This window comes from Pocillopora damicornis, chromosome 4 (genome assembly GCF_964200805.1).
Source record: "Pocillopora damicornis chromosome 4, jaPocDami1.2, whole genome shotgun sequence".
Taxonomy (NCBI): domain Eukaryota; kingdom Metazoa; phylum Cnidaria; class Anthozoa; order Scleractinia; family Pocilloporidae; genus Pocillopora; species Pocillopora damicornis.
Genome location: NC_142673.1, coordinates 28,722,087 through 28,746,750, shown reverse-complemented (window position 1 = coordinate 28,746,750; position 24,664 = coordinate 28,722,087). Strand labels below are relative to the sequence as shown.

The window sequence follows — 24,664 nt, the reverse complement described above, 5'->3', positions numbered from 1 at the left end:
TCGTGGATTTTTTTAAGCTTTATTATCCACTGTTCTCCTGAGGCAAACTTGTTCATCGTACCTTGTATCAGAGAGCCAAGCGTGGAACGAGTTGGCAGCTTGTGCAAATTCCTGCCTGAGGTTGTCATTATACTCCTGACGCTGGGCTTCTTTGCGCAAATCATCCTCGCGTTCCTAAAAACAAAACGAAGATACATTACGTTGAATTCGTAGTCAATCTTTCATTTCATTTCCGAGGCAAGGTACTCCCATACAATCCAAAAGCCTCCTTTCAATTCATTCGGCATGGAAGACAGTTCCGAGTAGGATTTTCGCAATAGAAGAGGCTTGTGAAAAGAAAAACTGACAAGTAATAGGCATATTCTTTTGAAACACTTCACCTCCCAGGCTTGAAAGTTGTATAATAATTTAGACCCAGTCCAAGGAGAGAAACCAAATCAATTTCCAGCCATTTGTAAGAAATGTTCACGGAAGGATGATAGCATTTGCGACCTGTTGTATCTTAATAGAGAAAAAAAAGACGAAATAGAATCTACAAACCTCAATAATCTTCTGCAGATTTTCCCACGTGTCTTCCAATGCTTCCATAGTAAACCAAGTATAACTAAAAAGAACGAAAAGGCTCTTTCACCACCATCTTAAATGAATCAACAGGTTCTTTCAAGTCTATGGGTCACTTATTGAGCCTTAATGTATCCGTTGTTGAGCAAAACCGTGCCCTAAACGTCTCCATTTCAGCAGATTTATCTTCACGAATAGTGCCAAGAAGGCTTCTAGCATCACACGCCTCTTTTAACGCTGACGTGAATAGGTAATGTTACTGGCACGCTCTCTGTTTACTAAAAAAAAACTTCAAAGCAAAGCCATCACTTATGGTCTCAGACAGGATTTGCTCCAAAAATTACTCTCCTAACAGTTAAATATGAATGGGGCATAACTTATGTCAGGTGTGAGAAGTTGGAACAAAATCTGTCAGATGTAGTTTTAAAATGAAGGTAAGCCAATGATCTTCACAATACATTAGAAAACTTACGGGTTGATGGAGACGTTATAGCTCTTGATCTGACGATCAAGCTTCCTCAACATCATAATGTCGTCTTCCGCTTGGTCCAGAGAAGCGCGGAACTGGGTGTGGCCATCTTGCAAAGCCTGAAATTTCGAAAGAATAATAGCTAAAAATTACATTTATGATTGGTATAAGCAACATACAATTGATTCTACTTAAGAAAGCGCCTGAATCAAAGTCATGAGTTTCGCCTCTCACGTCTCCGGTCGGATCACCCGCGCTTGCTGTTCTTAGTAGCAAGATTCGCGACAGGGAAGATGAAAAACAAACTTATTCCCGCCTGTTCAGTGAGGCTACTTACACGTATCTCCTCAACAGAGTTGCAGCGCACTGGATCGGTCAGATCTTCCTCCGCATTCTCGAACCAACTGTTAAAAGCAGAGGCTTTCTTGGCAAACAACAGGAACAAGTCCTCCACCTTAGACAAAAGAAAGACAGTAGCGTTCATTAGTGATGCACTCCTGAGCAACGTGGAAGGTAAGGCGACCGAAACTACAGCTAAACAAGCAAAACGGAGGAAAAAAAAACACACAAACAAGTAGTCACCTTCTTGTATTGATCCTGGGCATGTTGAAGTCGTTCTTTTCGAGTCTTAGAGTCTTCCAGCAGCTGCTCCCACCTGAGAGTGTAAAAGAAAGGAAATTTTACCTAACTGCTACAACAAGCTCCAATATTAACTAACGATATCGCTATAAAATAGACAACGAAGTCTACATTCATCTTGTGACTCTTTGTAAGAGAAGCAGAAACAAATTGTGGTAGCGCTAAAAGTTAATTAGATCTAAGAAAAATTGAGCAACGTTATAACGAAGAGAAGCTATGCCGCTCTAAAACGGCTGGTAAGTCTTTTCTCAGAATGTCAATCAAACTTTCTATCATTCTTCTGCAATATATTGTTTTGACTTCATCGCCAGTGTAATACGCGGTTGCCCCTCATATGGCCATGAGGCTTGAAGTACCCACCTCCTAATAAGGTCATCATGACGTTTGATGATGGCAGGCGACTGCTCGTGTTGTGATTGGACAAGCTCGTCTTTCAGCGCAGTCACACGTGCAATGCCTTCGTTTTCAAATGCTTGGAGACCTGAGTCAAAGGTTTCCTGGTAAAAAGAAAAACAGCACAGACGGAAAATTGTTTTATACGATGCCACCGAAGATTTATTGGTATTACCGACTAGCTAAAAACTCAACTCCGAAAGTCAAGGCCAACCAAAGGAAGACCTCAACAATTAACTTAAGTTGTCTTATTTGAATGTCATCTTGCACTTTACCTGTTTGGTGAAAAGTGTTTGCACCGAAGACAAATCGCGCCCCAGATCATCTGACCGAGCAATTCCTTCCTTGTCACCTAAAACACACAAATGGAGCAGCTAAGTTTAAAAACCAAAGCAATACACTCAAAGAGAAAATTGCAGCGATCAATCAGAGAAAAAAGGAAAACAACAAAACCCAAAATTTAAACATACCAATCCAGGATTCCACTACATCGGCCTTCCAATTGAACTGCAGGAAAGCTGAGTTGTCATTGAGCTTGGACTTGCGATAGGACGCCATTCTCTCCAACTCGGTAAGTTTACTCTATATAAAGCAGAAACCGGACGAAGATGTTCAAAACTGACCAAAAGCCAACAACTCGTAGCGTCACTACAAGGTCCATGTATTAAATTAGGAAAATGGAGAAGCTCTACAAATCTTGCTCGGGTTTTTTAATTCGAAAATTTTATTCTGAATTTGACTATTCGAGAGGTGATTTGGAGAGGAACGTCGTGTTCGTGTGACCATTCAGCTGCATGACCAACTAGTAACAAAGAACTCAGTCAGTAGCCAATCAACAAGTGCAGGTCTTGGCTGATGGTGTCATTACCTTAATGGATGCAATCCTGTGGTCAATCAACTCAGATTGGTGGTTACCCTGTAGAGAGAAAAACTCACTGTCAGGTTGCATTTTAGAATTCTTAATAAGAACAAAAAGAGTAGGATACGGAAACGAAAGAGATAAATGATTCTAAATTCATTGAAGTTAACCTTTTCAATGAGCTTGTTGCCAGCATCTTCAATGTCCTGAACTCTTTCCCGATGAACCTCAAGATCTGTCTCGAATGCTTCGTGCTTCTTTAAAAGACCCTAGATAAGTACCAACATAAGATGAATCAGTTTTGTATAAGGGCATAGATGTAAAAATTATGAACATTGAAGGTTGAACTTATAAAACGTTAAGATCAGTATTCGCCCCCCTTTCTTTGGAGTGAAAGGGTTAAAATACTAACTTTGTTTGACCTCACAACTAACTTTAGAACATGCTATTAACCCCAAGTATCAGGAGGGACAATTAACGTACTTGGACTGCAGCCAGTGTATCACCATAGTCGTCACTTCCAACAAGAGTGTTCTTCTCATTGATCCACGATTCCTCTTCACCAACATTAGCGCTGAACTGTTGATATTCCAGAGACTCATCTAGCTTGTGCTGCCTAAAAAATAAAACCGCAGACATCGTTCAGAACAAGTCAGATTTATCACGGAGACTAAATAAATCCCCATACTGGACAAACTGTTACGCATGTAACTGAATACAAACAAACCTCTGCTCAGCCAGGTTTTTCAGTTCGTCCCAGTTTTCCTGCAGCTGATCACAGCGAGCTTTGATTTCATCAGAGCTACTGTGTCCTTCGTCAATAAATTTACGGCCACACAGTAGTACAGCCTGTAGAAACAAAAAGTTATTCGCAAGTGAACAAAACTTCTACTCGCATTTTCAACTTTTTAAAACTATATCGAAGGATATTGCAATTCTAGAGTTTCGATAGGCCCATCCACAATGGTATAAAAGCCAATATTTCATAGCTAAGCTGCAACGGACTCGTTCATCGCAAAGCGCCGAGTTGGCTATAGACTATCTATTATCTAACGCGCTCTAGTAAACTACCTGTTTATTACACTAACAGAAAGAAGTACGAATTTTGTTTCCTGACCTGAATTCTGGCCTCATGGGTGTTCAATTCAGCTTCCAAACGCTGATGTTTCTTACGTAGGTTTTGTACACCAGTCAAGTCCTTTCCATAATCTTCAGAGCTGGTCAATAGCTTTTTCTCCCTAATGAGATACACCGACAAAAATTTAGTTTCCACTTATGTTAAGACAGGCTCTTCACAAAGTGGCCACTTACTTTATCCAGGACTCTTCGTCGTCCACATCTCGGTAAAACTGGTGCAAAGCGTTGGACTCGTCCAACTTCTTATGGCGATCTGCGGCCATGTCTTTTACTCTGAGCAGAAAAAATACATCAATCGATGAAATAAAATAAAATAAAATAGATTACAAAGGTAAAATTAAAACAATACAATATTTCAATAATATTTATTCAAAACAGAGGAAAATATTTTGTTCATAAAGAAGACTAGAAAAACGCTTTCGCGAACGGCAAAAGGCACACAATGAACCACAGTTGTCCTCGTTTTTTCTTTCAGCCCTAAGCTAAATAAATTGAAAATGTATGTATCTGCATTTCATGTGAAAAGGAGACATTACACTAACCATTTTCTGCTTTTCGAAAACAGGACTGGAGGAGACGTGAACGAAATAAGAAATGAATTGGACATTCCCATTTGCCGCAAACGTGGTTCGAAGTATCTAATAATAACGATAACAGGGGTTTTCGGGTGCGAATAAATATTTGCAAAGGGTCGTGTTAAGGTCAAAGTGGTCGTGTAGCTCATCTCGTTTCACTTCCTAAATAAAAAATAATACTAACTAACGAAAACAAAATGTTGGTAAAATGTTAACTCACTTGTCGTAGCGTTCTGCAATAATGCGGGATTTGTCTTGCAGTGAGTCAGCATCAAAATGGCCAACCTCAGCGAAGTGCTGGGTTTGGGCTTGAAGATCAGTGATACGATCCTGAAAAAAAAACCAATCATCACAGAATAAGTGCAAAATATATTTTTTTCTCATCTTCAAACCTCGAGAGCAAACGTGCCTTAACCAGTAGTTAACTTCTGACAAACCTCGTGAGCAGCAATATCTGCTTCAACAAGTTGGTGCTTCTTGATCAGATTCTGAACACTGGCCAGATCTCGACCATGATCATCGTGAGACAAGGAAGCTTCAACCTACAAGAGAACATTTCAAGGGAAATAATGAAAACAGCCCGAATGTTAACCACACTGTATTTCTGTGGGTATCAACCTGAACTTAGCCGCAGTTCTAGATATCCTTTACAACCTTTTATCTTCATATTACTCCCCAACAATTGACGCCAACAGAACAGGTAACATTTCGTTTCATAGCATTTTTCCGGGGAGCGAAAGTTAGGGCGAGGCGAACGCGAGAGGGTAGTCGCGCGCTCATCCTCTTGTCATTTTCTCATGCTGCTCATTTTCTCATACTGTTCACACCTCTCGATTTCCGGTATGTTAACACACGATTTGACTTCCGGTGAGTCTATTCGTAAACTACCGTAGATGAATCGAGTCTGATTGTGTAGCTCTTGGAGATTTATCCCAAGCATGGCCTTGGGTTCAGTGTAACCTTATATCCAAAATACAAAGCAAAAACGCCGATTTTTGCCGTGTCCAGGTCGCAAATCGAGAGAAGATGACAATTTCAAAGACATATTTATGTGCGTGGCGTTCTCACCTCTCCCAGCCAGAAATCCAGTTCCTTAACATTTGTATTAAATTGCTGTTGTTGATTAGATTCCTTCAGATGTTGACTCTTCTCATTGGACTTCTGTACTAGGTATTCCCACTGCTGCTGAAGTTTGGTGATTCTCTCTTTCACAATCTCCTCACTTCCGGCACACTTGCGCTGCTCAATGAGACCTACGTGAACAAGAAACACGAACAATTTGACGATTACTTTCTCGAATTATAATCACGTGCTTGAATTAACATGTTAACTTCAAGCCATTTTGTTCTTAACTATTTCAGTGCTGCTTACCTTCAGCTAGGTTGATGGTCTCCAAGACTCTCTCCTGATTGGCTGAGACTTCAGCTTCAAACGCCTGATGCTTTTGGAACTTGGACTGAAAATAAACAGTAGGCACAATTATCCTATTTGCAACAAACATGACACAATGACCCAGCTGGGACTTGACCCTGAACTGGCAAGAGTGAAAATTCTAAACTAAAGCACTAAGCTGGGAGGATAATCTGTAGAGCTTATATTCAGCCAACGAACGCTGCGACACGAGCGGCTGACCCACGAGATTCGAGTCACGAGACCTCTCGGCGCGAGAGGTCTGTGACGGGTCGGTGTGGCACTCATTTCCGTACTTCTACAGACCTTTCGCACGCCCACCTCGCTCACCGGCTCAAATCCGAAAGCTAGGTCACTCGTGTTGCAGCAGAAATGACAGCCTGTTCACAGGCTCATTAGTTGATGGCTGAAAAAATACCTGTAAGTTGGTTGGATCCTTGTAAGATTCATCCAGCACTGTCTGTAACTTTTCACTGACCCATGCTTCAATGTCCTCAGCATCACGACTGAACTGCTGAATGGTTTTGGACTCACCCAGTTTTGATCGGCGTTCAACCAAGGCTGCCTTCAGAGTAGCCCATCTGAGACACAAAACAACAAAATAATAAAAATTTGAAACTTGGGAAAAGTGTACTTTGATCACCAGAGTGAAAAATCTTCCACAACGAAAGTCGTAAGTGAGGAAACTCAGTTACGTTTAAGAAGCAAAAACCAAATTTAAAATTTCCAAGCAAATTTCTTTGCAGAGGTATTCTTGAGATAAACTGGAAAAGAGCCTTTGTTTCATCGAAAAATTAAAATAAGAAACAGAATTAAATGTATCTCTGACTATATTAATCGGAAATGACGCGAAAACTGGCTAAAAAAAATCTTTAAATAGTGTATTTCCACGTAAAGTAGTGGTTACACGTCAAGCTCTACATTCGAACAAAAAGATTGAGATTATTATCCGTGTTTGAAGATAACTTTCAGGTCACCTCGCTAAGACTGCAGAAATCCTCTCTGCAATAGCTGGAGAGTCATAATGATTGTTATCAATCAGCCGATCAGCATTGTCTTTCAGAGCATTGATCTTCACGTCCTGCACTGCAAGTGTCTTTGTGAAGTCTTCATGTTTCTTGATCAGAGCTTCAGCACCCTCCGCTGCTTCTCCGACATCTTCGCTCTGAATGATGGCCTCACGTGTCGCCATCCACTGCTCCAGTTGTTCGGCATCTCGATTGAATAACTGTTAACATTAAAGCCGTACGTCAAATAATGCCATAAAGCCTTCAATTACAGAGCACTTTCCAACTGATTGTCGTAAAATCAGAGCCAAAGCAATCAAAATGACCAATCAGGGAAAAGGAAAATATCTCAGGGAACCAATAAGAACTCAGAACCTAAAAACGGCCATAAGCGCGGGAGAAAAACAAGTGACCGAGTCACGGTTGGTTTCAGCTTTGCATCTGATTGGCTGACTTAGGACGAATTGCAAAGCGCAGTGAAGCAAATCTAATTCAACGCTGGATCACTTTCGCCAATTAATTCAAACCCACTTCACTTTGGGACGACAAAATTTTTCATCGTGTTTGTGTTCATTGCCGCACAGCAAAAAAAGCTTAGATACAAAAAATTTTGGTTGGTTCTGGACACCATCACAATATGAATGTTCACAAACCTGCAACTCCAAACATTCATCGAGTCTTTGCTTGCGAGAAGCCCAGGCCCTGAAAAGGAATTGATTTTCAATAATCACCGCATCTTAACTTTATAAAGGAGACAAAAAGAGAAGTACTGATGAAATGAAAATTCTGGCGTATGCGATCGCAAACTACCGGAAAACAACAGTGTGCAATGCGCCTTTGGTTCGACGAAACAGAGACATAAATGAAAGTGTTTAGCAGATCCCAGCGCTATCATTCATCCATAAGGAATTGTTTTCACTTAAGAGATCAAATTATTAAACTTAATGGCCTTACTTTTCCAGTTCTTCTCGTTCTGTAGCCATGGTCTCCAGTTTTTCACGGATGTCGGGACTAGCATAATGTTCTTTGTCCAATAATTTCTTGCCGAAATCTTCAAACGACTGGAACTCGCTGTCACGCGCATCAATTTCTGCGCGATGTTCCTTTAACAAAGCAAATCCCAACCATAAATTCAATTCATATGTCTATAAAATTTTGCACAGTTAAGAAATATAAAAGCAGAGTGACGTTTGCCTGTATATGTGTATTTTGTATGATTGGATTGCACCAGGAAAGACAACTTATTTTCTTTTTACATATTAAAGTATAGTCGACTTGATGCAAATACCTCGAAATAGGCTCAAAATATATTTCCTGTAAATGTTTCCAAGCTCGGAGTTAAAGTTGATCGTGTAGTCTGCTCGTACGGGTGATAATTACTTCCGCTAAGGTTGTCGAAACGTCAGTGAGCGCTACCAAAAACAGTCCTTCCCAGAACCATTCTGACCCGGACGAGCAGACTACACGACCTAAAGAATTTCTTGTTGCTCTAGAATTGGTTTATATGCAAAGAACGTTCACAGCTGATAATTAACAGCTCATTCGGTTGTCTAGTTCAAAAGACATCGCAGACTTGTATTGAAATATGAAAGTAATTTTCGATATTGAATACCTTTGCAGCGAAGAGAGCAATGTGGGGAAAAAGGAAGACAACGTTTAGGTCCTGAAGTCTGAGTGAAATCTCTGTAAAAGTATTCATTCTATACCTGATGCCTGTCCAACAGAGCTTCTGCACTGGCCACATCCTTTGCAAGTTCATCAGAAGTTACCAATGCCATAATACCATTGATCCATGAAGTAAGATCTCTGAAATATGAAAAGAAAAAAAAATTACATGCTACCTAACAGAAACTTGTGTCTGGACCAAACACCTTACGCCGAATAAAAAATAAAAACAATTTGTTAGGATGTTCACCAAATGACAAGTCCATCACTTACCTGAATTCGTTGAGGAAATGGAAGTAATCTGACGAGTCACTCAGTTTGCCCCTTCTTGCAGCCGCCTAAAATTTTAGACGAATACAAAAAATTGCTACCATCCCTTTCACTATTAAAAGACTGATTTACATATAACCTCACTTAAAAACCGAATGAAAACGCGAAGTGTAGCAATGAGAGTCAAATAAAGTTCCGTCAATTAAAAATATCTTGATAAAGTGACCTGGCATTCTTCCAAGTTTTTAAGAAATGGTCCGTTCAGGCTTAAAACGAGAATTTGAGGTCAGATCTGGACAGCGAAGGTATAAAGGATAACTTCAATTGGAGTTATAGAAGTTGGTGTACCTGTTCTCTGAGATTAGCCCACGCTTCTTCTAGCTCGTGTCTCTTCCATTCAATGTCTTGTGCTGCATTCGGATGACTGGATGTTAACTTAGCAGCTTCCACGTTGAGTTCACGAACCTGATGACGACAAAAAAATGTCATTTTTCAGTAACAGAGTGATATCAATCCAGATTTAAAACTTATATTCCATTCGACAGGGAATTTTCGCCGGTATATCCATTATAAAAGTAAGTGCTTTGGGAGACGAACTAGTTACCATACCTTCTCTTCCAATGCGGCCAAGTCTCTCTCCAAAACTTCATGCTTTCTCTGCAAGGCCTGGACACTAGCCAAATCCCGACCATAATCTGAGGTGGAAAGAGCAGTGTCTTTCTCTGAAATCCAAGCCTTGGTGTCATCAGCATCCCTGAATTATTTTGGGGAAAAAAATTATTACGAAAGAATCTCTTAGCAAACTGGAAAAAATCTTCAGCCCACCTAAAGTTGTGCTGAGTTGTAGTGAACGAAGTGTTGAGAAACTTAATCATGACAACAAGAAATATCTTCCAAAATTAATTCTGACAAGAATGCCAAAGCAATTCTCTAGTTCTTTGACTTCTGATTGAATTGAGGTTCAAAGGTATTAAAAGAAAGTACATGTAATTGTATTTTGTATTGAGCTTTAAAAAGAAAATACATGTAATTGCATTTTATATTTCAACAATACCTGTGGAATTTCTGAATTTCCTGAGCATTATCCAAATTTTCCTTCCTCTGCTCTGACATGGTCTTAAGATTGGTCCATTTCTGGTTCAGCCTCTGTTAAAGGCCATTAAAAAATAGGATGAATTGTTTATTGACCCGAGCAATCTATACCAGTTAGCAGCTTACAACTACAAAGCCATAATATTTTTATTCCAAAATTACCACACGCTGCATTACAGAAACAAAGGGACAAACGTTATCAACTCTGATGAGTCACTTACAAGGATTTTTGTAGTAACCACAGTTACTGTATTCACCTGTAGTTAAAAAATATGCTTCACACTGTAACAATCGATGCGTATTAAAATTTCGTGGGTGATACAGTCAACTCTTCTCGCTTTTCAGACAAGGTCACACACAGTCAGTCTCTAGTGACACATATTCTAACGCAACTTCTCTTCATTAGATACAATTTGAAATGAAAGAAATTTCATTTGACTGAGGATTTAAAATCAAGTAGAGCAATAATTCTGGTATGTGGGCTACAATTTATGCAATTGTACAAAGGAATCCTGGAAAAACTCAAGCTTTGACGGGATTCGAACCCGTGCCACTCAATACTAGTTAAGCACTACGACCGACTAAACTTTAAGAGGGGTTTTTTCTGCGTGGAGGAATCATCTCAGAGAGAAAGCGTACAATGTTTCTTAGTTAAGACTTATAAATGGCATGAAGAAAGCCAAATATTAACAGAGAAGAGAGTGTGACGCTTAATACACTGTGCACTCTCTGTCGTCATATTTTCAGCAACGTATATCAGTCTGCTTGCGTTTGAAAACACACAACACAATTATTCATTCCTCACCTCAATCATCTCTCGGATCATCTCATATTCTCTGTAGTGTTCAATCTTTAGTTTCTCAGCCAGTAATGTCAGTTCTCTGATACGAACCTCTTTAGAAATCATATCCTGCGTGATAAGCAAATGTTTGGTTAGTTATGTTGAACATTATCGAGGGTTTCCGATTGAGTGTCGTAAAACCAAAAACCAAAGAAATCACAACAGCCAATCAGAGGAGAGGAAAATATCACAAGGAGCCAATAAGAACGCAAAGTAAAAACAAGTTCACAGCCTAAAGCGCGGGAAAATACAAGTGGCCAAGACGCGATTGGTTTTAGTTTTGAATCTGATTGGTCGAGAGGACGACACAAGTTTTCTGGGACAATCACAGAGCGAAGTAAAGCAAAACCAATGCAACCTAGGAGAATTTTTCGACACCCAATTACAAAACTGCTTAACGAACGATGTTGTCAGTTGAAACATTGTACCTTTTCAAAGTCATCAAACTTCTTCTGCTGAGCTTCCACATGTTCGTAGTCCTTTCCGATTTCCTCTGAGGTGACAATTGCTTCCTAAAAGTTAGAAAAGGTCCGTCATGTTAATGTATTCTAAACATATCAGATAACGAGCAAGCCTTATGGAAAGTGGGCGATATGACCCAATAAATGAGTGTGTTAGTATAATCTTAGCTTTCTTCGCTGTCAGAGATTTTAGAAAATTGTTACTCTTGTGTGTTTATGTTTTAAGACAAATGTACGTTTGTAGTTGCCAAGTCTTTGCAAAATACACGAACCTTGTCATTGATCCAAGACTCCAGTTCGTGAGCATCCCGCAACACACTGTATCTTTGAATGGAATCTTCCAATTTCTTCTTACGTTCTTCGCCTTTGTCCATCAGGTCTTGGTATCTGTTAAAAAAAAATGACTAGCATCTAATTTCTCCCAACAATCTATCCCCTGAATCATACTTGGAGGTCACGAGAATAAAGGAATTAATCACCAAATAAAAAAGCTCTTGATGGTAAAGCAAATTCTCTTTGTCAGCATGTTAAGAAATGTTCCGAGAATATGTGTTCTGATGTTAGGGAATAAAGGGTTAATCTTTGAAAGGATGAAACTGTTACAGCAAAGTCTGATACTCACTTATCATCCAAAGCCTGCTGTCTGTTAGCAACAGTGTCCACTTCAGGAGCCTGCGACAGAAGGTCCTGTGAGGCTTTGTGGGAGTCAATCCTCTTGACATATGCCGCAGGAACAAAACCTTGTCTGTCATTAGTTTCTACTTTCCACCAATCCTGAAATCAGTGCACAAGATTTTATCAAAGGCGTCACATAATCAATGGTTGCCACTAAAATATTACAACGCGTTTAACATTTTCATTGCAACTGACACCTAACAAGGCCATTGCAAAACATGATAAATCACACTTGGTAATGCTTAAGTTAAATTAAACCCTAACAATTTTTTTTTCGCGTTGGTAAATAATTTAAAACCTTCCCAACTATACTGTAGTATTTTCTTTCTATCAATGGTACTTGGGCAACTGCTTCTGCTCACCCTTAATTTTGGTATTCCCTAGTTTGGATGCTTTCTGGTCTTTCTTGTGAAATGGGCTTAAGACAATGTAAATTGTAGAGAAAGATGTTTTTCGTCATATCACAAGCATGGGACAAGGAAAAAAATTCTGAGTCCCTATGAGGAATCAAACCTCAGATCTTTGCATTCAACACTATGATGCTCTAACACTAAACCACACAGACTCTACAGTGAGCAAGACCCATTACGAAGTTCATATATGTACCACTTTCCTCAAGAGTAGCTAAACCAAATGTACAGCATAAGTCGAAAAAAAAAAGGACTTACCTTGTTGCTAGAATTGAGTAGGGTCAGAATGTCACCCTTCTGCATGGACACCTCTCTTGCAGTTTTCTCCTGATAGTCATAAAGAGCAACTACACATTCCTTGTCAGAGATATCTGTGACATGAGCCGCTGGCTGAGGGAGATAATTTCATGAAAATAAACATTGGTGGATGCAAAGATAGTGCAAAGATTCCTTCCCCCCCCCCCCTTAAATTTAGGTACAGATTAACTGTAACTGACTTAGAGGAAACAGTATCAAAGTTTTTGGTTTGGTGGAATTCTCCTTTTTCACTAATGCAACCCTGATTACACCTTGTAGTGATTTGGATACCCCCCTTCCCCATTTCCTCTTTCCACATGATAAACACAATTTGAAAGTATCAGAACTTAATTTGATCTGGAAACATTGGAAATAGGTATACCACTGCTGAATCCAATCTGATGTTCATTCTTTTTTTTTGTCCTTCATGTTTATGCTGTGCTTACTCTTACCTTGCAGTGTTGACTTTGTTCTCTCAGCCCATCTACAACAGTTCCATATGCTCTCAAGTCTGACATGATGGCATCATGTTTGGTAAGCAATGCCTAAAGTGTTCAAAGTATTAGTTGTAACACTAAAAAAAACTTGTACTACAATGTTCAAAAGGAAACAATGACATGAAAGAAAACTACTGGCAAGGCAAAGGGTTGTCATTAGGAGCCCATAAGCAACAGTAACATCTTGATTGTCAGACAATTTAACACCAGGTACTCTGTGAGCTGTGATCAGACACAGAAAATAAGTATTTTTGAACTAATTCTAAATTTAACATTAGCTAAAAAAAAAGCTGGTCAAAATGACCAAGAAAGCTAGAAATCAGTCTCACACAGTGTCAAAAATTCAAATTTTTTTTTGGGGGGGGGGGGGGGGAGCATGTCCACAGACTCCAGTAGAATGTTGTGTTGTAAACTTCGGATCATACATCTGGTACAAATGACAACCCTGAGACTGATAAGAAAACAACAAAGATATTAACCTGTGCACTGTCTTCATCTTTTCCATAGTCATCACTGGTAACAATTGGTTCTTTCTCCTTCAACCAGGATTCTGCTTCAGCAACATCAGCTAGATACTGATGAGCTTGAAGAGAGTCATCCAGATGTCCTTTTCGCACATGTGCCTTATCCTGGAGTAATAGTAAAAAAATTGTCAAAACACATCTTAGAAAGAACAGTACTCTTTAAATGGCTAATAAAAGCGGAAATGCAAAATGTCATGGAATGGTCTTACCTTGAATTCCAGCCATTTCTGGTCAAGGTCATCAATCTTCTCTTTGATCTCATCAGCGGCAAAGTGCCCTGAGGGAAAACACAACATAATAAAAATGAGTCAAAACATTCAAATCAAACAAAAAAGTGCTGACAGAGTATGAAAGGTATATGAAAAGTATATGAACTGAAAAGAAAACACATTCTTTAGAACAACTGTTCAAGAGAACTAACCATTATCTATCATTTGAACACCATTATCGCAAACAGCTCTGACACGTGGTTCATGACCAGCAATTTCAGTCTGCAAAGTGAAATGGATGAAATGGGCTGGTAAGTTGGTGATGAATCACTGTCAGTACAAGTGCCTCTTTTTCAGCGAGAAGTTTGAGGCTTTGAGCAATGTTAACTGGCAAGAGGTCTGCAAATGCTCTGGCACTGATAATGAGGAGCCCTTGCACACTTCTTGCCAGTCTGCTTTGACTGAGGCCTTTAACTGTCTTGTGCCTCAGTCCTAAAAAAGAAGGGCTTGCTTGTAGGCTACACATACCAAAACTGATTGAAATATTCACAATAGACAAAACACACTCTGGGATTACTTTATAATAGTGAACTTAAAATTGAAAAATGGATTTAAGCTAAGATCTGCAAACTGTTTCAGCTTCTGGCCACAAACCCATTTATTTACTAAAACATTTTTTTTAATTGTTCAGGTACAGCTGTTCTTACCATTAAAGCCTGGTGTTTCTTTGACAGATTCTGGGCTCCTGTCAAATCTCGGCCTATGGAGGAAGACATTTAATTTTCAGTTTACTATTGAGGTGATGGTCTACAGTTAAAGGAGGATTTCTGTTCAGCAATAACATTTTTAATAACAGAGAAAACCATAAAAAAATGCTATGTTTGGGTAATGAAAGCGCAATTGTACAAATCGAGTGCTTCAACATTTTCAAGGACTTTCAATTTGTTTTCATACCACTTACATTTACATTGAAGTGGTTCATATTAATACCCCAGGAGAGCAATTATCATAATTTCCACTGGAATCAATTTTCATTTTGCTCTATATTTTGTATCATCATCTGCTATCCGTTTACTTACCAGTGTTTGTGGATGAAGCAACAGGTTCCTTCTCCCTTATTAATACCCCAGGAGAGCAATTATCATAATTTCCACTGGAATCAATTTTCATTTTGCTCTATATTTTGTATCATCATCTGCTATCCGTTTACTTACCAGTGTTTGTGGATGAAGCAACAGGTTCCTTCTCCCTTATCCATGCCTCCTCATCTTCAACATCATGAAGGAATCGTTTAAGTCTCTCAGCATCCTGGAGCTTTGCTTTGCGAGCTAGGAGAGGAGCCTGGGGAGGAAGATGGGAGGTAATGTTAAGTACTTCCTGAGAAAAGACATCAGATGATCTAGTTTTGTAAATATAAAATTTAAAACAAATTCTGGGGTAAATCTTGGTCTATCGTGGCTATCAGCAACTGAATTTTCCTTTTGGCAATACTGTGTAGTGAAAACACATATGATCGTGGAGTCTAACATTTTGGATGATAGTACTGTAGTCCTGAGATGACTGTTGTCTCAAGTAGTGACTGTTGTCAGGAGACTCACTGGAGTCAAGCTTGGAGCACTGATTCTTATCATCTTGTATTAATATTATTAGTAAAGGCTACAAGTTGGACATTTCCCTGAGCCACTCAATCACACACACTTCATTATCATTATCACCTGTAGCTGTTGGTATCGGCTATTTAAAACCTCCTTCTTTTCTTTGATGGAAGGAGCATCAAAGTGGTCAGCCTCCGCAAATAAATCAGCTTGTGCATTAACAACCTCAATCTTTTCCTGGGGAACAACACAACAGAATATATAATGAAAAATTAAACAACTCACTTTCATTTCTGAAACAGTTTACATTTATCTTAGAGATGTTACCCTAGCTTTCTATAACTATTAGCCATATTTTCAAATGTCCTGAATCAATGCTAAAAGAGACAGTCACTACAGATACAGTCCTTGTCATTTGAAGAGAAAGTATCAAGGTGAAGATATTGCATGGTTGCATCAGTGATAAAATATTCATAAAAACAGAGAGAACAATTCAAATGTGATGACAGGTGGTCTTCACAAAATCAGCCTAGACACAGTACAAGCTCTAAATCAAACCACGATTTTACACAAGCAGAGGACCTCAAGGATTCTCTTTGAGAAGGTTGATATAATGAAATAAATGTCCTTCCACTAAAGGTTCAGCTAAATTGGAGATGGCTTAGAAAGTGGTACGTTAAACAACAGCGTCACTTTGGTTAAATAACCAGCCTAGCAACTTTATATTTGATTATACTTACTGCACGCGCTATGACATCAGCCTCTATCATGGCATGTTTCTTTTGGAGGTTTTGCACACTTGTCAGATCCTGTAATTAAAAGCAACTTTTTTCAGAATTCCTCATAATCATATCCAGATAGAGAAACCAAAGAACTACTAGGATTTAAGTACAGGTATGGGTTTTATTATTTTTTTCAAAATAACATACCTTTCCTACATCCTCAAGAGCAAGCAAGTTTTCAACTTCAGTGAACCACAACTCAACATCTTCGGCACCTCTGCATGATAACAAGTTCATAACATATCAAAATGCATTCAATAACATTGATGTCACAAGACATTTCTCAGAGTGTGATGATAGAATAGTTATTGTTCTGCACATCTGTGAGGACTTAACATCTAGGTTAATATAACAAGAAAAGTCTTGAAATACATGTAAACGTAGTATTAAGGGAAAGTAGATCACATGTTTTGTGTCACTTCTCACCGGTTGAACTGCTGTTGCTGTGCTGCTTCTTTCAATTTCAACCCTGAATTCCAAATAAGAGGAAAAAACACAATTAGCCCTAAAGCAGAAGCAAAAATTTGCTTATGCAGTTTACACTTCATTTGATATCCCTACAAGCTACTATATACATTCCAGTATAATTGTTAATTGTTTTTGTAAAGAGTTATTTCCAGTCCAGTTCTAGTTGAAAATGCAAAGGGTTTGAAAAAATGCCTCAATCAACACTTCCCAAGTGTAATTTTCTACTTTATGTGTACAGGTATGCTTCACCACTCTCCAAATTGTAACCGTTGGACCTGTAAGGATATCTGTAATGTCTTGAATCAAAAATGTTTTATAAGTCATATGTAAAGTACCTTTATCATTTGATCTCTCAAACAGATAGGCCCACAACTTATGCAGTTCATCAAGTCTCTCTCTGATTTGATCTGAGGCATAGTGTTCATCTCCAATCAGTTGTTCACCAGTGTTGTCAACTGCATCAAGCCGGCTTTGATTGGCATTCAACTCAGCCTCAAATGCTTGGTGCTTCTGGATCTTTCCTTGCAGATTGGTTGGATCCTAAAGATTTCAAAAGTGGTATTTTGTTACAAACAATAACTTACAGTAGTATTGTGTATGGATTGCAGTAGTAACATTTGAGATTTGCTCATATTTTATAAAATTCTTCCAAAAGCAATCAAGGACTTTTTCCTTGATTAAATAGCACCACATTAACACTTAAAAGGTTGGAAGGACTCTTGAAAGTTAAGATCCAATCTAGAATCTGTGGAACTGTCTTGTATTCCCTCAACCATGTTACCTTTAAATGAAGATGTGCTGACATGCCAAAGGCCTCAAAAGCTTAACTGTAGTCTTGTTATACAAGTAGTTATAGGTAGAGCCAGATATTGGGTAATCCCAATGTTTTTGTGTGAGCAAAAATACTATTTCTCACCTTGTAAGATTCATCACTGGCAATCTTCAGCTTTTCTGTAATCCAGCTTTTTACTTCATCACAGTCTCTCTCAAACTGCTGCAGTTTACGAGATTCCTCAAGTTTCGACCTGCGCGCCTTGGACAACTCCCCAATGTTATTACGCCTTTCCATTATACCATCTCTTCTCTCACGCACCTCATCTGAGGCATAGTGATTGCTGTCAACAAGGCGGTTTGCATACTCGTCAATACTCTGAAAGATGGAGGAACAAAGGAGCATAAATTAGTAATTTGTTGTATATTAAAATATCATGTAGTCCAGAAGTTTTTCCTATGGTATGTGTTTTAAATAAATGGTGCTTTGGAAAAAAGTCTGAGTTCTCCATGAAGATTAAAACCTCTGCGATGCTCTCCTGACTACAATGAGCTTTAGATGCATCAAAGACAAGTCAGGCTACATGTATGTACAAAGCTCTCGTCCCTGTGTGTTATTACCTAGTTAAGGTACAGTAAAATCCTTGGTGAAGTTCACGAGAAATGTTAACGGCTGTAATGTACTCACATTGATCTTCTCTGCTTGGGCAGCAAAAGATTTGTCAAAGTCTTCATGCTTCCTGATCAGAGCTTCTACTCCATCGAGAGAATCACCAAGGTTATCATCAGCAAGGAAGGCCTGTTAAAAATGTTCAGTAAATAAAAACAACTTCCACAACATATATTTAGTGATACATAAGGAAAAAAGCAAAACATCTATGTATTTTTGGTACAATTTCATCTTCATTCTATAACAGTGCTGAAATGTGCTAGGATCAGAAATACAATTCCTCAGCATTTTCCTTGTTGAAGACACAATAAAACTGTATTTTGGTGAATCTTGCAAAGACATCAATATACTGCTGGTAACCAAATAGTTAACACAAATGTTTTTTCTTATGGAAAGTGAAGATGACAACATCACTGAATTTAGCTCTGTAATGAAACGAGTTAAGGCTCACAATGCCCTGGTATTAACAGGCACATTTATAACATCTGTTATGAGTAAACTCATTTGATGTTGCTGGTTAAAGCCACAGATTAAATTACAAACAGGTACACTGTGCCTGCTTCAGAAGAAATGATCAATCAAGGTCTCATGAAGACCAGAATAATCATTTTTAGGGTCAAATGATATATCACAAGATCAGACAAATGTATTCCAACCTCTTGTTTAGACATAGTGGCATCTGCATGCTCACAATCCCGATTAAAAAGCTGCAGCTCCATACACTGCTCAAACTGCACACGTCTCCTCTCCCACAGCTCCAACAGTTCCATTTTCTCAGTCTCCAGACTGGCAAGCTAAAGGGAGAGCAAAGTTAAATGTTTGGAATAAACACCTGCTTGCCTATTAAACATTTGCACCGTAACATCAAAAAGCATATTCTTCATACTGTTCTACGTGCATTTCATAAGGAGAAAGGCTAACAAAAGCTAAAAGCTAACAAGGAGAATGTGTTTAACAATTAAATAATTAAACATTTCTTTTATTCTTGCGACATAATGTGTAATTCAGGGGTGATATTGTAAGGAGAAATTAGATGCTGGTCACTCTCAGGGATTAAAGTGTTATTAGCTGTACACATTTTCATGTATATGCTCCTCTTAGGGGCAAAGAGTTAACCACTTGGAGTAAACACTTTCTTGCCAATTAATGTCAGCTTAAAATTAAAGGATAATTAAAACAATTTAGGTCATAACCACATCAGGTGTCCTTCAGGGCATTACAAAGATATATTAACTTTTTTTAATATTATTGGTAGGAGATGAACTTTGCTTGTTTGTCTCATGATAGAGTCACTTTTGATGTAGACTGTGACATTTCGACTGCAATACTGCTAGTCTTCATCAGGCGATGAGGTTGATAGACATGTAAACTATCAACCTCATTGCCTGATGAAGACTAGCAGTATTGCAGTCAAAATGTCACCATCTACAACAAAGTGACTCTATCATGACACAAACAAATAAAGTTCATCTCCTATCTTACACCACCATCAACAATAAGCACATATTTTATTACATTATAATATTATTGTTGTTGAACATGTACACTGCTAAAAGTATGGAAAAAAACAGGGAACCTTTTGATTAAATACCTTTTCTTTGATCTCATCAGTAGCATAATGATTGGAATTGACAAGTTCTTCTCCATCATCGGCAAACTTCTTAAATCCATCCTCTGATGCATCAATATAACCCTAATGGATACAAGGAAAGAATTGCATTTTAACAAGAAGACCTCAAGAGAAAATGAGTTAAGGGTAAAAATGACATTCACCTTATGTTCCTGATGACGTTCCAGAAGACTTTCTGCACTAGCTACATCTTTTGCCAGTTCATCACTTTGGATCAAGACTTTCATTTCATTTATAAAAGAAATGTGGTCCCTAGAATCAAATGAAAAAATCATGGGGTGAAAATACAGGTAGTTGTTTGAAGAAAAGTAAGAACACATATACTGGTGTGAGTCAGCTGGAAAAACATGCCTTCAATTGATAAGCGTAAATAAAATTATCAGTCTAAGATATGGTGCAGTCAGAACAGCCTTTGTCAACTGAACAGCCTTTGCTTTACATTTTCCTTTCAAAACAGCTTGCATTTTCGTAAGAGAAGTCCTGTTAGCCTGATCACATGGATGAAAGCTGAAAGGTTACACCATGCATGTATGAACACTGCAACCACACGAGAATCTCAGGTTAGTTATTGAGAAATTTAGATAGTTTTTCCTTGACAACAGAAAGCACATTTAATTTCTCTTACAAGACTATTCCAGCTGGCTGTTATTGAACCTAAATGTACATGCAGCAGACCACAATGTACAAAAGCAAAGTCATAGTGATTGAAAAACTCTTAATGCCTCTCACCTGTAGTCACTGATGAACCTTTGCAGACGATAAGAATCCTCCAACCTTGCTTTTCGCACCCCAGACTGAAAGATACCATATATACATGTATGACAATTAGTTCAAAGGGATCCTTCATACTGCATAAATAATAAACATACAATAAATGTTTAACTGAGAATAGCATTTTAATTGTATAAATAGGATACCTAGGGTGGTAAATTTTGAGCTTGGTAATGTAAAAGCAAAGGACATTTTTTATCTTGACATGAATGTGGGACAAAGGAAAACAATTCAAAGACCCCAAGAGGAATAAAACCTTGATCCTTCAGATTTCACCCTCAGATTCTTGGGTAGTGAGCTCCAGTATAAAGACTTTGAACAGCACCTTCTCCTTAAGATTTCCCCAGGCAGTTACAATTTCATCTTGCTTAGCAGCTATCTCATCTGCACTTTCTGGATATGCCTCTTGCAGTTGTGCAGATTCTGAACCCAGGGCAGTGACCTAGAAAAGGAATATTCAGGAGTCAGTTGAATCAGAAATTATTAACCTCAGTCTTATTGCCTGAGCAAGGGAAGAGGACTGTTGATGCTAACAGTGACTGATAGAGCTAAAATCTGTGTTTAAGTCTTTATCAGAGACAAGAGAAGGGTAATAGGTCTCTCTAGCATTTTAAGATTGGTTTGCAAAAACTGATTGCTATATTTTGTCAAAATGTGATTGGCTTTAAAACACAAGTTATGTTTTCTAGTTATGATTGGTAAGTTTTGATATCTGAATACAGTCAAATCTGGTTTTTTTTGTGGATTATATCTGTTTAAATTAGTAAAATATAAAAGTCAGCTTTCTGAGGAAAATAGGAGTTACCTTATCTTCCACTGCAGCCAAATCTCTTTCTAGAGCTTCATGTTTGCGTAACAGAGCATTGACACTGGCCAGATCTTTTCCATAATCATCTGATGACAGAACTTTGTCTTTCTCATTGATCCAATTCTTGGTCTCATCAGCATCACTGGTTAAAATAGATTTAAGTTACAGCTTCAGCGTTATGGTTCATGTGCATACACGTACAGCTGATGTAAGACAATATAAGCTGCACTTTTAATTCAATTGTTTACAATGAAAATAGTAATAAAAGTGGTAGTTCAGAGACTCAGTTACAGTTGAGGCAGATCTTGTAGTGCTAAAAAGGAGTTTCTTGCAAAGTCAGATTCTATACCTTGGCTTGCATTAACAAGGTGCTAAGTGGACATCAAGGACTCAAGAATTCTCTGACCAATGTATAAAAAATCTCCATCTATGTTTTTATAACCTGAGCTACATGTAAATTTCATTCTGACCAGTTGAAACTTTTTCCTGTTACCTTAAACTTTCCTTCTGCCATAACCGTTTTTGGCATAAACCCTATTTTACGATTCAAAAAAGCAATGCTACAAGCTTATATAGCACAAAAGTAGCCTGCTCCAGTAAGAGCAAAGCAAAAGTAGTATTACCAAGAATAACATGGCTTCTTACTGATAGAAGCTGTGTATTTGCTGGGCACCAGCCAGTCTCTTCTGACGTTTGAGTGCCAGCATCTTCAGCCTTTCCCAAGCTTCATTAACTTCCTAAAATTAAAAAACCAGTAACTTAACATGTATTAAAGCCTCGTAAATTGAAGGCATGTCTATTAAAGGGCTAGCATGAAAGGCTGCTATTATTAAGTTTTTCATGTACAAGCAGAAAGTTTGATTTAAGTTGAGGATATGTACCTAAAAGCAGTGCCTTCAAGGGTATAGGCACTATTAACAGACACATTCAATATTTGAAGGAGGGAACTAAATTGAACAATAACAGAAATACAACATTCCAGGTACCCAATCCTGAAAGGGCACAATGTATGTCCACTGAACATGTTGACAACCTGAACAAACTTGCTTAACTTCAAAAAAACAGAGAAGAGTATATGATTTCCTTTTTGCTTGTTCTGGAAAAAGTCACCCTGTGCAGACAATCCTACAAGGATTTATCATCACATTGCATGCTCCTCTAATAGAGCTATAAAATAAGTTCTCCTTGAATCATTAATACCTGATTCAAGCTTATTTCATCCAGCTAAGCTTTAACTTCTTACCGCTTGCTTTGTACTGATCAGTTCTATATCTGGATGACCCTCATCTCCAAGTTGATGTGCAAGCTCATTGATGTATGTGACCCTTGATTCATTTGCCTGAATATCCTTCAAGAAGTCCTCAAATTTCTTCTGAAGAACTTCCACATGTTCCAAATCTCTTCCTACTTCTTCAGAAGTGGCAATTGCTTCCTGAATAATAAACAAAACAATAACAATTTTACTAACAGACTTTTCAATGAAACTGAAAATCCATGGAAAATGCAGAAACCCTACATTTTTTTTAAAAAACAACTTTACTTAAGTATAAAATATTGTGCATACTTTTAGTACTGAATAATATACATGTACTTTTTTTTTAGTTTGCTACATTTACATCCACAAGGAAAAAAGTTGAAATAAAAATGTTTCTTATTACCAAGGTTGGAATGACAATATTACTGATGCAAAGATATCTGCAATGAGCATTTAAAATATCTACAGGTATATTTCAGGACTCACTTTTTCTAAAATCCATGACATAACTTCCTCTGTTTCATGCAAGAAGTGGACTCTTTTCTGAGTAAAGAGAAGCATGCGGCCTTTCTCTGCTGATTTGGAAAGCAGCAATTCCCATAACTTGATGAGTGAGTCAAGACGTCCCTGTTGAAGAAATGATCATTTGAGGATGTGTTGAGTATTTGTTTCTAATTTAGTAGAAGAAAAAAATTATCATTGAAAGCCTATTAAAATTCTCATATAAACTTGCTACAGTCAAGTTCATTTTATTATTGTTATTTACTTTGTTGCACAATTCCCTTTCAGTTGTTAACATTTTACATGCTTTCATTTCAAATGTAAATTGAAATGAAATCAAGGGTAAATTCTGATCATTTAACAATATATATTTGTTAACTTTCATACACTTCTCGCCTTATTACCTTGTTAGTTTTGTTCCCATGTTTTGGCAAAGGCAAGTTTCATTTCCCTTCCTTAAAGACTTTTTGATTCTCTACTCTCCCTTTTAATCTCACAGTTTGTATAAGTTATACAATTTGCATGAACCTCCTTCCTGGGAAATGCAATGCTTTCAAATGGGAAAACTGTGGGTTTGCCCTCATCTCTGCAAGCTGTGTTTTATATCTTAAGTGAAATAAAAATGCATGGATATCTTTTGCATGTAGTATTTAGGAACAAAATAAAGGCACTAATTGAAACTCACCCTGATAAGTTCAGAGGCATAGTGGGACTCACTGATCATGCCTTCACCATTTTCTTGGAGTTCAATAATGGCATTGCTGTGAGCTGAAATCTCTGCTTCAAACGCCTGATGTTTCTGGAGTTTACCCTGGACAACACAAAGATGACAATTGCACAGTTAAAACCAAAACATTTTGCAGATTGTTTCCCAAGCTACTTGTGTTTTGCATCTAAAATAAGGTTTGTATGCTACATTGAGGTGAAAATGTGTCATTAACACTATCAGAAAGAAAAGTAAAAATTTAAGGTAAATTTTAGCCTTTTATAGTTTGGTAATGTTCTCGAATCATAAAAATTTTTCAGTTCATAAAAATTGGATGGATATGTATATTAAAAACATTTTTTAAAAGCATTGATGTTGAGGTTGTCGAAGTTTTAGAGGTATTTCCTCATTTCCCAGACTATTCTAGAACAAAGCCATAGTCCCAAATACAATCTGTTGTTTTTGCCATTGTTTCCTTAATCAAAGAACAGTAAACATAATGAAATATAGAGCTATATGGAAATCTTGCAAAATTTTGCTACATTCAGACCAGGTGGAAGCTAAAAAAACTTACTAATAATTCACTTATATAATATATTAGTTTCAACTCTGATCAGAGATAAGACAAATGTTGTATTATCAACAAAAGTTTGGGCTAAACTTCAGAATACCCCGCAACTTTGGTCCGCCTCACTTACATGTGTAGGGAGGCTTTG

At 37.9% G+C, this 24,664-nt stretch overlaps 1 protein-coding gene across 1 annotated transcript in view; it reads right to left on the bottom strand.

Moving 5' to 3' along the window:
- The window catches only part of LOC113682595 (spectrin alpha chain, non-erythrocytic 1), a 28,604-nt gene that overhangs the window by 2,403 nt on the left and 1,537 nt on the right, over nucleotides 1-24,664 (bottom strand). The window contains exons 2-56 of the mRNA XM_089202863.1: nucleotides 23,928-24,053; nucleotides 23,228-23,368; nucleotides 22,730-22,918; nucleotides 22,132-22,223; nucleotides 21,484-21,628; nucleotides 21,004-21,120; nucleotides 20,637-20,701; nucleotides 20,051-20,159; nucleotides 19,869-19,970; nucleotides 18,934-19,071; nucleotides 18,296-18,406; nucleotides 17,753-17,986; nucleotides 17,172-17,376; nucleotides 16,795-16,837; nucleotides 16,516-16,585; nucleotides 16,327-16,395; nucleotides 15,707-15,823; nucleotides 15,206-15,332; nucleotides 14,699-14,751; nucleotides 14,204-14,273; nucleotides 13,992-14,059; nucleotides 13,738-13,887; nucleotides 13,214-13,306; nucleotides 12,723-12,854; nucleotides 12,002-12,153; nucleotides 11,652-11,766; nucleotides 11,347-11,430; nucleotides 10,883-10,987; nucleotides 10,040-10,131; nucleotides 9,595-9,739; nucleotides 9,334-9,450; nucleotides 8,989-9,053; nucleotides 8,757-8,856; nucleotides 8,005-8,153; nucleotides 7,704-7,752; nucleotides 7,021-7,271; nucleotides 6,462-6,624; nucleotides 6,005-6,089; nucleotides 5,702-5,886; nucleotides 5,071-5,175; nucleotides 4,854-4,963; nucleotides 4,233-4,331; nucleotides 4,039-4,159; nucleotides 3,649-3,770; nucleotides 3,405-3,537; nucleotides 3,092-3,190; nucleotides 2,931-2,978; nucleotides 2,533-2,644; nucleotides 2,338-2,414; nucleotides 2,030-2,166; nucleotides 1,613-1,685; nucleotides 1,368-1,484; nucleotides 1,034-1,149; nucleotides 541-604; nucleotides 62-174 (exon numbers count right to left, since the gene is read on the bottom strand). Of these exons, the coding sequence (XP_089058989.1) occupies nucleotides 62-174; nucleotides 541-604; nucleotides 1,034-1,149; nucleotides 1,368-1,484; nucleotides 1,613-1,685; nucleotides 2,030-2,166; nucleotides 2,338-2,414; nucleotides 2,533-2,644; nucleotides 2,931-2,978; nucleotides 3,092-3,190; nucleotides 3,405-3,537; nucleotides 3,649-3,770; nucleotides 4,039-4,159; nucleotides 4,233-4,331; nucleotides 4,854-4,963; nucleotides 5,071-5,175; nucleotides 5,702-5,886; nucleotides 6,005-6,089; nucleotides 6,462-6,624; nucleotides 7,021-7,271; nucleotides 7,704-7,752; nucleotides 8,005-8,153; nucleotides 8,757-8,856; nucleotides 8,989-9,053; nucleotides 9,334-9,450; nucleotides 9,595-9,739; nucleotides 10,040-10,131; nucleotides 10,883-10,987; nucleotides 11,347-11,430; nucleotides 11,652-11,766; nucleotides 12,002-12,153; nucleotides 12,723-12,854; nucleotides 13,214-13,306; nucleotides 13,738-13,887; nucleotides 13,992-14,059; nucleotides 14,204-14,273; nucleotides 14,699-14,751; nucleotides 15,206-15,332; nucleotides 15,707-15,823; nucleotides 16,327-16,395; nucleotides 16,516-16,585; nucleotides 16,795-16,837; nucleotides 17,172-17,376; nucleotides 17,753-17,986; nucleotides 18,296-18,406; nucleotides 18,934-19,071; nucleotides 19,869-19,970; nucleotides 20,051-20,159; nucleotides 20,637-20,701; nucleotides 21,004-21,120; nucleotides 21,484-21,628; nucleotides 22,132-22,223; nucleotides 22,730-22,918; nucleotides 23,228-23,368; nucleotides 23,928-24,053 (6,269 nt within the window). The remainder of the gene's footprint in view (nucleotides 1-61; nucleotides 175-540; nucleotides 605-1,033; nucleotides 1,150-1,367; nucleotides 1,485-1,612; nucleotides 1,686-2,029; nucleotides 2,167-2,337; nucleotides 2,415-2,532; nucleotides 2,645-2,930; nucleotides 2,979-3,091; nucleotides 3,191-3,404; nucleotides 3,538-3,648; nucleotides 3,771-4,038; nucleotides 4,160-4,232; nucleotides 4,332-4,853; nucleotides 4,964-5,070; nucleotides 5,176-5,701; nucleotides 5,887-6,004; nucleotides 6,090-6,461; nucleotides 6,625-7,020; nucleotides 7,272-7,703; nucleotides 7,753-8,004; nucleotides 8,154-8,756; nucleotides 8,857-8,988; nucleotides 9,054-9,333; nucleotides 9,451-9,594; nucleotides 9,740-10,039; nucleotides 10,132-10,882; nucleotides 10,988-11,346; nucleotides 11,431-11,651; nucleotides 11,767-12,001; nucleotides 12,154-12,722; nucleotides 12,855-13,213; nucleotides 13,307-13,737; nucleotides 13,888-13,991; nucleotides 14,060-14,203; nucleotides 14,274-14,698; nucleotides 14,752-15,205; nucleotides 15,333-15,706; nucleotides 15,824-16,326; nucleotides 16,396-16,515; nucleotides 16,586-16,794; nucleotides 16,838-17,171; nucleotides 17,377-17,752; nucleotides 17,987-18,295; nucleotides 18,407-18,933; nucleotides 19,072-19,868; nucleotides 19,971-20,050; nucleotides 20,160-20,636; nucleotides 20,702-21,003; nucleotides 21,121-21,483; nucleotides 21,629-22,131; nucleotides 22,224-22,729; nucleotides 22,919-23,227; nucleotides 23,369-23,927; nucleotides 24,054-24,664) is intronic.